We start from the raw sequence: 15,079 nt of genomic DNA, 5'->3' as shown, positions 1-15,079 counted from the left end.
CACACACACACACACACACACACACACATTGAGAGCACATCCTTCTTGAGTTTCGCATATCAATCCCTTAGCGTGCTGTTAGATCATAAACTGTGGTCTTTAAAAGGGCAGATGGTTTAAAATAACTAATTTGACAGGTCCTCTGAGTTTTAGCATGACTGCTGTGGAGTGTGAACTCGCCATATAAAAAGTGTTAAAATGGCCTCGGCAAGGTTGAAAAAGGAAGGTCATGGGCTATTATAGGGATGTTCGAAGAGAAAAGCCAGGACCAAAAAGTGACAGTTCACTTTTTACACCACAGCCTTACTTTTTATCATGTTTTCTTCATGTCCTCATGTTGTACTGTTAAGACTTTAGTAACCCCAAATAACCCCACGTATCAATCAAATAAACTCAATGATTTCATGTGGGGAAGGCCACAGTGACGTTTATCCTTGTTTCCTGCCATCGCCTGCCCCAGTTGCAGTTTACGACTTTGACAATGAGGATTCATGGTGTCTTGCTCTTTCTTGTGCTAAATAAGTGTCAAAGAAGTTAGCCACTTTAATCCTCCACTTTCTTTGCCTTCCAAACAGTGTATTTTCACTGCCAAATTCAGACTGCTTATTCAGCGTAAAATGCAAAATGTCAAATAGAATTTTGTTTGTTTGTTTTCCATATTTAAATGGTTCAACATGGCAGGCATGACCATTCTTTAATTGCAGCACACTGGGCTCGATTTGAAAAATAGACCTTAGTATCATCCATATAATAGTGATGTGTGATGTAGCTGAATTGGCCAACAAAGAGGTAACATGTAAAATTTAAAATGAATTGGACCAAGAATTGAACCTTGTGGAACACCAAATAACAGTTAAGGAAGCCAAGTTGTTAATGGTTGCCTTAATCTTTCTATTCATGCAGTAGGATGAGTACCAATTCAGAGCTGAGCCCGAGATACTGACCCACTTGTTTCTATCAATATGGAGAGATCAGTGTTGTCAGATGTTGTTAGTATTGTTGACGGTCTCTCAAAGCCAATGTGTCACTTTCCACCCTTTCTTTTCTTCTAGGCCTTTGATGCATTCATCTACATCTTCTTTGCATTGGAGATGGTGGTAAAGATGGTGGCTCTTGGAATCTTTGGTCGACGTTGTTATCTTGGAGACACCTGGAACAGGCTGGACTTCTTCATTGTCATGGCTGGGTAAGCAACTTTGTCGTTATGTCAGCATTTGTTATATTTGATAGACTGGGTTATCCCATAGGAAACACTGTTGTTGGACCAGCAGTGAAAGCTCCACAAAATTTAAGATTAAACGTATTCCATCATGAACATTGAAGTTCCTTTTGAATATGAACGCTAAACCCAGAGACACCCACGGTGACCTGACGGCTTCAGCTTCAGATGTATTTTTCGTGTGGTCTCTTTTTTTTCCACAGGTGAATAGGTTACTGGGAGTAAAAGACAGGAATGGCATAGAGCATCCGGTCAATTATCAAAGTAAAACCCCCTCACAACTGATCTTGACATACAGTCTGGCATGCATGCCAGTCTTCGTTAATTTTGGCTGATTAGAAAGTATTTGGATCAACAACTACATGAGGAGTACTTGAAAATATGGGTCAAGTCTACAGGCATACTTGAAAACACGCTCTAAAAGATGATAGGACCCTTCCACCTTAATAAACACATGGTCCGATTCTACATATGTGATGGCACAAATGTTTTGGATTATGTTTAGATATTGAAATGTTTAGAAGGGTAGGTAGAAAAAGAATGAAATGAGAATGTTGAACCATCCATAGCACCTTTACAGAAAAAACACACTCTTGCTCATAAATTTTGTGAGTTTTTTTCAGTATCTATTCATGATGAGTGAAAACACCTGTATTCGCATCTTTTAATTGAACTAAATTAAATTAAATTAATTGATCTAAATTATCTGGATAGATCTCTTTACCTTTTAATGGCTGGAGCTTCATCAAGTTTGTGTGGTGCTCAAATTATAAGTGGAAATGGCTAATAAAAATAATCAAATTTAAATGTCAAATTGATATAATTTTATCAATATTATATGATATGACTTTAACAATATCAATTTTTTTTCTTTTTTTACAAACATATTGCAATACCCATCATATACCATGCGTATGATCAGAGTCAAATAACACATAAAACACCCTTTTTCATGTGAGCACACACACACACACACACACACACACACACAAACACACACACACAGACTCTGGAGAAGAGTTGGTAACCACCGTCATGATACTCATTATCTCTGACTAGGGCTTTGGGCTTTGCCGAACCAGCTCATGCACAGAAAGCCTGACTCTGACTAACATGCTTTGTAGTACACCCCTCTGGAACGACAAGTTTTAGTTTTTGTACTTTTTCCTTTTGTTTGTATCTATTTTGCCCTTCTTTTTTGTGTATTTTTTGAGCTCCTTTTAGTTGTATGTGTTTATACATTTCAGTGCCACCGCATCTAGAAAGACCATAGATCTCTAGCTGGTTAAAGAGCCATGGGAATCATAGGCTGGCATTGTTCTACATCATCATCATCATCATCATCATGCTCATCATCATCAAAATCAAATGAGTTTCTTCATCACTCTAGTAGACTTCCAGAATTTACCAAGCAGTTCAAGCAGCTTCTAGTGGCCCAACAGCTAAAGAAGATGCTTTTATGTTGGTTTTTCCTTCATTACCCGTGTGTGTGTGTGTGTGTGTGTGTGTGTGTGTGTGTGTGTGTGTGTGTGTGTGTGTGTGTGTGTGTGTGTGTGTGTGTTGCGGGGTTGGGAGGGTGTATGTGTGGGGGGTGAGTGAAAAAGATTGGGAGGAGAGTGGTGGTATAATAGCAGACAAATAGAGGTAGAGTAACAGACTTACTGGGGTAGGTGGAGGGACATTCATCTTCATTTGAGTTGAATTAGTTTATCCCCAGTGGATGGCTATAGTTTGTTTGTGTGTGTGGGTGTGTGTGGGGTGGGTCAGTCCATGCCTTTTTGAGTTTCTTTAATATGTGTATGCATGTGTCTGTATTTGTGTGACCGCCTCAGTCTTCCTTTCCTCTTGGCAGCTTCCATTAGATTAGCGTCGAGGCTAATTGCAGAGGGCAGTGCCAGCCGTGCAAGGCCAAATCACAGCCGACAGTCTGCTATGAGCTCTATGTCTGTTACCCACGGGCACCACCTCGCTCTCTCTCACCCCCCCCCCTCACTGCACTTCTTTTCTTTTCTCTTTCAATGCTCAAATGAGCATCTTGCCTTGTCATCCCCGGTTCAGACCCCTAAACACACAAGGCTCTCTTCCAGACAGCCTCTAAAGAGGATTTCATGCTTATGTTCCATGTCCTCCTTGAGTTTGTTTATTTTATTGGACTTTTCATGCTGTATATTTTAGCCTGTCAATCTGCAATAATAACAAAAAATACAAAACAGCACGTCTTCTCGCTTACATCCCCAGAGCTTCTTGATCTGGCGATGAGTCATGACCTTTTCTGGTTTCAAGAAATGATTTTCTCATACTGTTGAATATGTTATTAACACGACGGAGCAGCTCCACCTGGTTAAAACTGTCTGCATCTTTACAGACACAAGGAATTGACATCCTCATTGCAGAGATCACAATCTTTACTACTTTCCCAAAAGATCAACAGGGTTTTGAATTCTTCTGCTTTTTAACTGTCAAATACAAGAAAGCTTTATATATTGGGATGATGTAGGAAAGCGTCTTAGTTGAAGGGAAGTTCAACGTGGAAGAAAGCGTGTTGTTAATTTGACAGTTAAGTCACTGCAGCTTTGATGAGTCTTGATTTAAGGCTCATTTTCTTGTTTTTTTTTTCTCCTCACGTTAATGGTGCTTCTTCTCACCACGTCGACCCTCGGTTTTCCCCTGAAGCTGTTTAATATCAATATAAATATGCACATACACACAAACACACACATACACACACATATACACGCTAGTCACATGAAAGCATGAATGAGATGAAGGCGTTATGAGCAACAAAAAAATAAAATAAAGGAATTCGAAAAATAGAGAACAATCATAAAAAGGAGGCTTGCGGCAGTCCACTAATTACCCTCCCAAACACAGCGGCCTGATTGATGTGTACAGGAAGAGACACTTCTACACACACACACACACACACACACACACACATAGAGGCACATCTGTGATCTTTCTTTTATTTGTTGCTCTGTTTTTGCTCCAGATGGAATTGGATCACTAATTCATGCAATTGTGAATGGTTTATTTTGTGGGTGTTGTGCGTGTAGTCGTGTGTTACTCACCCCATCTCCTACTCAGGCGACATAAAGCACACACTGTCTGAGCCCTTGAGTGCACTAAAAGGAAGCATGTATGTTTTTATTGTTTCAAAACTCCCTGTTGACTCTTTAGCCCTTTATTCAGCCTCTCAGCTGCCCACATCAAATCAGTGGAGCTGCCTCAGATACCATTATGTTTGAGGCTGCCTGCAATCACACAACTTTGCTGAGCTAGAAAAGCTCAGGCCCCCTAAGACAACACTTTTGCTCTTCTTTGACATTTTCATCCAGCTACAATGTGGCACATTTACAGATTTTTTTTTGTAGTGTTCCCTAAAGAGAAACCTGCTATGTGCCTATATCTGAAAAAAGGAACATTCTTTCAGACAAATGAATGAGGGACCTTGAAAACTTGCTTTGTTTTGTTCAGGTATCCTATTATGACCACTTTCCAGACCCATTTGTTTCTAAATGAGCCACCTTTGATGAGAACATAATCAGACTTTATGTAGCATCTGATAGTAAACCAAAACACAGTGTATTATGGGCTGAAAATGGATGATGGTAGAAAGAGAAGGGAAGAACAGAGAGTGTGTATATAGTGGAGCAGAGAGAGCAAGAGAGGCTGCAGGTGATAATTAATTTCATCAAAACATTAAGATAAAAAGAGCTTTTTAGCATCGGAGCTAATCAATACTATGGTCTTTAGTTATTCCAATCTCTGTCCAGTTTATCTTTTCGCAGTTTAATTCAGGTAATTAAAGCAATCTCTGTAACAATGTGATTAACAGCAGGCGAAGGGGCCGGTGTCCGGCTGGAAACACCAGGAGCTCCACCGGAAGAGCTTTGGAGATGCAGCATTAGTTCAGCTTACCTCCGGCCTCGTTCTCGATGAAGTGAAGACAGAACCAGCGAGGAATCGTAATGAGCCCAGTCATGCGGTGGTTGGTGTTTGTGGTATTCATTCCGCCCCCCTCCTCAACTGTGATTGGAGCATGGCAGCATTAAATGAGTGCAGCATTTTACCAAAAATTGGACATTTCATAACTCTTGACAATTAAAAAAAAAAAGAAAGAAAGAAACCAGCAAAGAAAAAAAATCTCAGCGCCTCATCTTGGTAGTATTTGTGGTATAAAATGCAGATATTTTGTAATACCTTTACTAAAAAACAAAACAAAAATGGCTCCTACGCGTGTTTCAATAAATCATCGGTGGTTGGAGCAGGCTCATGTCACCTGCAGGCGACCTCAGCTCAGTCCTTGTTACAAGTACGTACAAGTCGGGGTTCTTCTCAGTTGATGACTGAGCTGTGGTGAAGAGCGAGTAGAACAAGCTTCCCAGTGGGATCAATAAAGAAAGATATTATTTTAAATGACAAGCTTCCTACTTCTGTGTTGTGTGACTGTGAAGCCGGTGGATGTGCTCTGGGTGCTATTAGCTCACGGTGGTGGCGCCGCTGTTGTTACTATCATGCTGTCGCAACACTGCTGTAGCCCTGGGCTCTGCAGTTATGAGCACACACTTGCACAAATACACTTAACTCACATTACACAATGCTCACTATTTACACACGTCTGTAACAGTCAGTGGATTATCTTTGTGTTAATGATCAAAGTCGTAAGTGTGTTTAATTCAAACACAAGTATACAGCTTACGCGCACACACACGCACACAAAGTAGAGGCAAAGCGTGGCCATCCTCCTGTGAAAGTGGTTTGGGTTTGGGGGCACAAACAGCTTAGCGGTACTGTGGAAATGACTTGCTAACAGATGCCAGGCTCTGACTGAGCCACAACATCCTGCAGGCAACACTTAGAATAGAAACGAATCTCTCTTTCTCTTCCTCACCTCCCTTTCATGTTATTCACCCTTTTTGATGCTTTGTCACTTTATCCCCCCACTACTTGCTGTGGACTGTTGTGTCACTGTATGCACTACATGTCCCAGACTGGCTGAGGCTCCTGGGGGGAGGAGGAAGGAGGAGGAGGTGAGATGAGATCAAATAACAGCCACTGATATCAGATCTTGTTGGTAGCCATGATCGTCTTTGTTAGATCTTCCAGGTACCTACAGAGAGGTTAAATAATGTCCTTCTGTCTTTTTGTCTGTCTGTCTGTCTGTCTCTCTCTCGGTCTGTGTATCCAGGATGGTAGAGTACTCCTTGGACCTGCAGAACATTAACCTGTCAGCCATCAGGACGGTCCGGGTCCTCCGGCCCCTCAAAGCCATCAACAGAGTGCCAAGTGAGACCATTTAGTGGAAAGGGTGCACATGTGGGGTTCTCTACATCACCTATTTTTAGTGCGCTTTTGTGTGTCTGTCAGTCCATATAAAATACTAATGCATCTTCATGAAAATTCATGTAAATGTATTACATCTCTATCTCTGGTGAAACCACCTGTTCCCCGTGGGGATCATTAAACATTCATCTTATGCTTAATCACACAGCCTGCTCAGACCCTGAGTCACAGCTTTATTAGATTTACAAACCATCAGTTGCTTCATGATTAGTTTATGGGCATAAACCCTTTCTTTTGTTTCGTCTTAAAAAAAAAGAAAAACAAAACACAGATTGATTTGAGTGACAGCTCTAAACAGCTCAATCTTCATTCTATGGTTTGATTTTCTGACCTATGGAAATACTCTTAGTACCACATTTGTTTTTGTGAATACATTTTTTAGGCATTCTTTTAATTGTATAGGAACTGCATTCATTAGCTCTTATGAAAGTGTACTGAAGTACCGGTTTAGACTTTTCAGATTATTTTGAAGCACGAGGTTCGTGCCAGCGATGTAGCATACATACACTCTCCCAGTTTACAGCAGGTCCATTTTTGCTAAAAGCTCTAGGCTGCTGCAGAATGATAGGACAAGCAACATAAAGGAAGAATCTTACCAATAATATTCCTTGCCGCTGTAGTTTTGAGGTAAGATTAAAAGATGCAACCATGTGGGTGAAAACAAAGTTGCCTCGTAGATTAAATTAGATGAGTTAATTAGTCTGCTTGGCCATTTATATGATTGGAGACTAATACTTTCTCCGACCAAAACTTGCTTTCTTTTGTGTTACCATTACAAGCAAATCTCAGTCTTTAATATTTTACGTGGGTGGTCTCTTGTATTGTTTCTCTGCTTTCAGCACCTACATCCCATGGGAGGTTCTTGTATTTAGTACAATAATAAGAAGGAGTCTTCTGTGCTGGATGTTCCTTGAAGTTTGTATAGATTAAAAAAAATCCTTTAAAATGGAGCCATCAACAACAAAACCAGTTGTTTCAGGCGCAACTCCAAAGTTTGGCTGTGGCTGCATTATGAGTGGTGAGATTAGATATTTTGTTCTGGCGAGAAGTCAACATGGGTAAGCTGAGGGTAATGACTTTGTCGTTGCCTGATTCCGACCTCTATCCGTGATCCCATTAGAGGAGAGGAAGCACATGGATGAAACTATTTGTCCCTTGTTTTGTTAGATCGCTACTTTACCCAGAGGTACACAGGGAGCTCCAGCACATCCTAACCCTCCGCACCTCTCAATTTGTAACCCTCCACCAAAAATGGCAGATAATAGTCCTCTTCAGTCCAGTCCAGTCCTGTGTGTGTGTGTGTGTTTGTGTGTGTGTGTGTGTGTGTGTGTGTCTGTGTCTGTGTCTGTGTCTGTGTCTGTGTGCGCGTTCGTACGTACGGACGCGCCAGGGCAGGTGTGCGTTTGTGTGCTGGATTTCATTTTGATGAAATTGGTGTGAGAAAGAGAACATTTGTGGTCTTAAGTGAATAGCATAGGCAGGTCACTGTAAATGTGTTTCCATCGTGGTTCAAGGGGAGGCATCCATCTTTATCTCGGCCAGCAGCAGATGCAAACCTGATCCAGCCGCTATCAGGCACGAGGTGGATAGAAGCAGGAACTGTAAGGAACAAGAGAGAGAACCAAACAAATAAAAGCCACACAGAAAAAGCTGAGACTAATCTCTGGGATACCGTTAATGTTACTGTCTTGTCTGGTTACTTTTCTTTGTATTCCTAAAATAGATATTTATGTTTTTGGCTGTATTTTTGTTGTTTTTGTTCTTATTTTATTTTGGCACTCTCATTTTTTGGTGCACCCTCAGGCCTTGTTTCATCCTAGTTTGCCTCCTTCCTGCCGCTATCCGTCTCAACCTCTCTCCACCCAATTAAGCCTAATGGAACAGTGGCCTAATGACAAGGTCCGTGGGGAACAAACACATTTAGACTAGCCTCCAGCCGCCACCGGAGACACTCACAGATACCAGCGACGCGACTGCTCCTCCATTTAATAGGTTTGGTTGATGAGGAGATTAGCCAGAGGAAGAAGAAAAAAAAACATTTATCTTTACACTTGAGATAAATTGTATATCAATTCAAAAATATGAATCGCACACGTCTCTTGATGCACCTGTTGCATGCATCGCATGTTCAAGTCAGTAAGTACAAAAAGTAACATGTCATCGTCTTGCCTGTCTGTCACTCACAGTTTATCTGTGTTATAAAAACACAACTGCATGATGAAATGCGTTACAGCAAAAGATTGTCAAGATGTACCGATTGGACTGTGAGATTTATTTGCTTAAGGACTGTGAAGGAGTGATAAGTAAATGAAAGTAAACTAAAAAAAAAAAATTGTTTTTTTTCAGAATGGTTTGGTGTTTTGGTTTTGATCATCGAACTGATTAATCGATTAGTTATTACAGTTATATCTTTTTCTAGCAAAAATATCAAGCGTTTTCTGGTTCTAGACTTTAAATGATTTCCCTGTTTTGTTTTTGTCTTTATGGTAGAAAATTTTGTCTTTGGACTGTTGGATGGACATTAATATGTCACTCTGGGTGCTGACAAATTGTTTTGAGCATTTTTCCATTTTTTTTTTTAACATTTTGTAGTTTGAGAAATGAATCATATAATCACGAAACTAATTGTCAGATTATAAATGATGAAACCAGCCATTAGTGTCACTTGCCTCTGTAAATTCAAAATCTACATGCAGATACACACTGTATGCAACAGATCCTCAGTAAGCATTCATATTATATCTTACAAAAAGCTATGCACAATATTTTTTGTGCATAATCCTAAAAATACCCCGCCAAATAAGTGATCACAAACCCCTGTTCGGAAAACATGGGGCAAAATACTGGAACCTCAGTGGGAAATGCAGTGTCTTAAGATAGTTGTGACTGTGGTTAAGATCTGCCTGCTGTATTACTTCAAAAAAGGAACCTTTCAAAGTGAGCCTACACCCTCAGTGAGCGCATAATCTGGATGTAGTGGAAATCAAAAGGGATTGATAGGAATGATTAGCATTTAGATCGTTTTTTAATGAGCTTCATTTTAACTGCCAGCATTTGTGTGGTTCATGGTTTTCTATTTGTGTTAAGTGATTGAACTACAGGTGTTTTCATCCTTGTGAATGTTGTTGCCGTGTGTGTGTGTGTGTGTGTGTGTGTGTGTGTGTGTGTCATCCGTCCCTCGCTCTCAGCTTCTCTCCTGTCATTCAGTGTGTTGACAGTTTAGATGCACTGTTGCATTTACCACCCATTAACCTACTGTTGAGTTGTTATTCGTGAAATCACAGTGTGGCTTTGAGAAACACAAACACACATTGATCAGATGAGCAAAGACACACACACGCAGTCACACTTAAACACCAATGCACTTAAACACACAGTCGCTTTAGAAGTCATGGTGACTCACAATCCTGTAAAGGTAAAGTATCCTGACTCTAAAAATAACCACTTGTCATTTTTATTAACTTAACAAAGTGTTGTCTTGAAAAACAAAAGGAGTTACACGATGAGGACTTGCTTTTGTCCTCACAATGTCACCAAGAATATGTCCTCAAAACATCAGTAATACCTGTTACACACACACACACACACATCAGGTGTCATCAGTGGGATTCATCTCTCTCTCTTATTAGTCCAATCTGCTGTCATTACATCCTGCTAATCACATCTCAACGTGTCATCACCGCAGGACGTGCTTATTCACGGGAGATGAGGTCATCATTATGTGACAGGGGATATGCTTGTTAGCTATTAGGCTTCATCAAAACATGAGCGAGATCCCGGATGGATAATGCTGCTCTACTGGTCATGAGGTGGTGATGTTATTATGTTTGTGGGTGTGGATTTTTGAGGACGGTTTCTAAATGTCACACTACAAAAAAACTGTTTGTCTTCTGGCTCAACTCCTCTGGAGAGGCTGTTAACGTCCACCTCTGAACCACCACGCTTTAGCGTTTCAGCATTCGTGTGTCTCTTCCCCCTCTTCTTTTTTAGGTTTGGAACTGAGTCAAATGTTGACTGGTGTTGTGGATTTGTCACGCAAGCGCTCCGAAAATATATGTTGATTTGAGATTACGTTGAATCACTTTACACTTAAATGTAAATGTGTCAAAGTTAGCTAGAAGTGCTAATTTAGTGTCTGTGGTGTCTTCACCGGTCAGAATTTAAGAAGTATAAACAAAAATATTAGAAAAGAATGATCAAAAGCAGTGTCTGCATTTGAACAAACGAGTGGTACAAAGAGGAGCTGGAGATTTGATAATTAGTTCTGGTGTTCTTTGTAAGTAATGTTTTCAAAAACTAGGTCATTCACTAAACTGCAATAGTTTGTAGTTTTTTTTTGTTAGTGGAAACCCCCCAGACAGAAGTGAGGTGTTCACTGACGTTCTTCTACTGAAAATAACATGAAGTGTGTGCAAGTCTCATACTCCATCATGAATCATATTAACCTGCTACTAATCCTCAGGTATGCGTATCCTGGTCAACCTCCTGCTGGACACTCTACCCATGTTGGGCAACGTTCTACTGCTCTGCTTCTTCGTCTTCTTCATCTTTGGCATCATTGGCGTGCAGCTGTGGGCGGGGCTACTGAGGAACCGCTGTTACCCTGAAGAGAACTTCACTCTGTGAGTTACACATCAGTGTGTGCGCGCGCGTGTTCTAGCGCTTCTGTTTGTAGAAGGTATGGAATGGAGAGAGAAGCTTAAAGTCTCCTGTGTTAACTCGTTCTTAAATTCTATTAAAGTCTGCAGTACGTACCAAAACACTACTACACTATCTTAGAATTGATTACTCCCTTTGTTAGTGTGTCCTATTAGTTTTTCTTTCCTTCGAATTGGATAATGTTTGAAAATATGTTTTTAATCATAACTCGGATAATTCCAGTTTTACTCCCTGTATTTATCTTATATCACCCTACATGAAAGCATTGCTAATATCGTGCGTGTGCGTATTAGTGTCTTCCTCTTACTCCATTTCCTCAGGTTCTTTTTTTATGCTGCCGTCAGCTCTGTAGTTACCCAGATGAACCTTATGTGTGTGCTCTAATATGTCTACAAGTTTTTGCTGACACAGCGCGTACTAATGACAGCAGTAATAGTCAGATGAAAGAGGACATGTGCCCTCCACTTCAAGTTAAGAGCTGGCATTTGCCGTAATATCATCTCTTTAACTTAAAAAAAAAAAAAAAATTTCCAGTTGAGTGACCACACATGTATGCTAACCAGTTTATGGGGATATTTCACATTCAACAGTGCTTCCCATTATTCAAATAAACTATAATCTTGCATGCAATTTGAAGCATTGTTTTAACACATTATACAGGTTAGTCTGGGTGCTTGAGTGCTTAATTAGGAAGGTTCTCACGAGTTAGCGTTTGAGGACTATTATGCTAAGTAAGGGCTAATGCTGGTTCTCTGAGAGGTCATTATGGAGTGTCGCAGTCAAGTGCAGTAATCACTCTGCTATTTTACTCCCTTCCTCATTTGATTTGTCATGTTCAGTTTTACCAGACTTTTACTTTGTGTCGTTTAATTGTTACCAAGTGGCCTTTCTCTTTGCCTTTGATGCACTGACCCCAGTCCCCAAACTATAAACATTTTTAGATGATGAATCTTCCTTTCAGACCTATTTTATTTCCAACCGATCTTTCAATCCCTACGCATTCACTTAATGCGATTGCTGTTACACTGTAGCTTTGATCCTTCCCAGTCACTCGCTCTCCACTGGCAGGTGTTTTCTCACGACATTGCCAAGTCGTGTGTGTGTGTGTGTGTGTGTGTGTGTGTTTGTGTGTGTATGTGTGTGCGTGCGTGCGTGTCACTCATCCTCCACTTTGCCAGAGGCCTCTCTCTTTCTCTCTCTCTCTCTATCTCTCTCTCTTTCCCTTGTTCTCTATGTCCTCTTCTTCCTCCTTACCTCTTTTATTCAGTGGAGCAGGGAGAAAAAAGAACTTGCATACCTTCCAAGTTGTTGCCTTCTGAGGTCAATGTGAATGTGCTTTTTGTGCAATTTGTTGTTGAGGGGAAACCATAGAGAAATTCCTCTATATGACAATTATATTTTAGAGCTTCAGTGCCCTCTAGACTCTCATTAAATACTATCTGAGAGAGTGACACAGGATAATCTCCACCTATAACGGTTCTGGTCCGATGAGGTCCAGCAGTATTTCAGGTGGCAACTGAAGAAAATCCCTTATTATATCTGTTTTGTCACTTATTTACTGGCCTAAATTGAATGGAGTCAAAAACCTACATCACTACAGATGTTGCAAATCATTTAACGTGAATGTTTGGAAATTGGCTGTGCACAAGATTGCAGGTCGTGTGTGAATAATTCTGAGAAAACATTGAAAGCAAACCTTTAAACTAATGTTAACTGAAGCAAATCGGGTTTGTTACACTGTTTCCACATCTCCTTTACAGATGGATGGATGGATGGATTAGTTCCCTCTCTCACAAAGCCAAATCCAATACACTTTTATATAGTTCTTCTAATTCTGAAGGCTTCTTGTTGAAATCAAGAACAACATAGTACCATAGGACTAAAGTGTTACTTGATTGTTTGCAACACTTGTCAGCACCACCTTTGTTTCTCAAGTGTAGTTCACTGCAAGGTCACACTCATCCATTGAGATCCACAAATGAGCTAAGGAAGCTCAACAGCTTTTGGATCTCTCTCTCTGTAGGAGAAATGTGTGTTTGTAGTACTAAGATGGGGTTGGATATATGGATTGTTGGCAGTTGGCAGTTTATAGAGGGCGCGTGATCAGAGGGCAAAAAAACGGTGCATAGAAGCAGTAACTAGACACCTAATAATTCATCGATGTGTTGTAATATCAACCCGATCGGAGTGCCTCATATCATTCCCTTAACACTCAAGTTGACCCCCGACTTTTCGTGTTGCTGTTTCAGTAGCGCTAAAGTAGCGACACGCCAAGTACTGAAGTAGCATACTTGCAATTCATTTCTCTGTATAATCATGAATAACCCACAATGTGATTACAACACAATATTCTGTCTTGTAACCTCGCCTTACCTCACCCCTATCCCAGCTCCTCAGGTCTGACCCTGCCAGCTCCTTACTACCAGCCAGAGGAGGATGACGAACGGCCCTTCATTTGCTCCCTTGCATCTGATAACGGCATCATGTCCTGTACTGATGTGCCAGCCAGGCGTGAAGGAGGCCGCACATGCTGCCTGGACAAGGAAGACGCGCTCCACAGACAGGCTTTGGGTCTGAGTCCCGAGCCCTTAGTTAATGGTAGTGGTGCCGGTGATGCAGTGGGTCTGTGCATCAACTGGAATCAGTATTACACTCGCTGCCACACGGGGAGTCGTAACCCCCACAAGGACGCCATCAACTTCGACAACATTGTCTATGCCTGGATTGTAATTTTTCAGGTATATTCTCTGTTTTTCTGGCATTTGTACCATCTATAACAAGGGATGTGAAGCCGGCATTTAGTTTTCTAATCCCCCTCTTGTATTATCTTTGCTCCTAGGTGATCACTCTGGAGGGCTGGGTTGAGATCATGTATTACGTCATGGACGCCCATTCCTTCTACAACTTCATCTACTTCATCTTACTCATCATCGTAAGTAACTCAGCACTGCATCCCTCCCATTTGACACATACTGTGTATTTAAACAAGAATAAATGAAGAAGGGTAACTAAAGTTAGACACTTCTAGACATCAATGGCCTAATGGCATCAATAAACTGATATTTCCTGAGAGGCGGATTGAAGTGTTAATAGACTTGTGAAAGTCAATAGCTGCATAAAGGACCGTCTACAATTGATGTTTCCCAGCAGAAGGTGAAAACAGGAGCTCAGCTGACATGTGTTCATCAGGAAGAAGGTCTGGAGAGGCTGCAAGTTCTTAAATACAAGAAGATAGGACCGCGGCTTAAAATTGGAGCACAGTAATTGGAAAGAGACAAGTGAGAGTGAATGAATGAAAGTGATGAGATTAAAACAAACCTATCACTCATACAGGCACACTACAATTCACTCACGATAATGAGAAGAAAGTAAAACCTTCCTCTTCCTCGAAAAACTGGCCTCCTTTGACCGAGGTGATTGTTGGCATCGTGACTGTGGCAAAAAACAAAAAAAAAGTCATCCCCTCTTTGGCAGACTCCAAATTAGCATTAGCATCGTGATGCGTAGAGATAATCACAATGTGTGTCACATGGGGGGGTTGTGGTTTGGAGGTGGGCATCATCAACAGAAGGGTCTCTGGTTCTATCCTCACTTCCTCCAATGCCCTCGTTGAAGTGTCCCTGAGCAAGATACAAAACCCCTAATTGCTCCTGATGATGAGGTTGTCACCTAGAAGCAGCCTCCTCCGTGTGTGTGTGTGTGTGTGTGTGTGTGTGTGTGTGTGTGTGTGTGTGTGTGTGTGTGTGAATGGAGCAACAATGTAAAGCTTTAAGTAGAGTTCAGTTACTAATTACATTATGGTGCAGTCACGTTGTAGACCTCTACTACTACTTTCCTCTGTTAAGGTACAGTTAGTCC

At 41.0% G+C, this 15,079-nt stretch overlaps 1 protein-coding gene across 6 annotated transcripts in view; it reads left to right on the top strand.

Moving 5' to 3' along the window:
- cacna1ia (calcium voltage-gated channel subunit alpha1 Ia) overlaps positions 1 to 15,079 on the top strand; it is a 163,182-nt gene that overhangs the window by 95,671 nt on the left and 52,432 nt on the right. For all 6 annotated transcript variants that reach the window (XM_086186136.1, XM_086186134.1, XM_086186133.1 and 3 more), the window contains exons 4-8: positions 1,053 to 1,186; positions 6,408 to 6,505; positions 11,025 to 11,184; positions 13,611 to 13,959; positions 14,061 to 14,153. In XM_086186136.1, the coding sequence (XP_086042262.1) occupies positions 1,053 to 1,186; positions 6,408 to 6,505; positions 11,025 to 11,184; positions 13,611 to 13,959; positions 14,061 to 14,153 (834 nt within the window). The remainder of the gene's footprint in view (positions 1 to 1,052; positions 1,187 to 6,407; positions 6,506 to 11,024; positions 11,185 to 13,610; positions 13,960 to 14,060; positions 14,154 to 15,079) is intronic.

This window comes from Aulostomus chinensis, chromosome 18, assembly GCF_037954235.1.
Source record: "Aulostomus chinensis isolate RoL2024-O1b breed Wild chromosome 18, RoL_Achi_v1.0, whole genome shotgun sequence".
NCBI classification, from domain to species: Eukaryota; Metazoa; Chordata; class Actinopteri; order Syngnathiformes; family Aulostomidae; genus Aulostomus; species Aulostomus chinensis.
The sequence above is the reverse complement of the archived record's forward strand: the minus strand, read 5'-3'. Positions and strand labels throughout refer to the sequence as shown.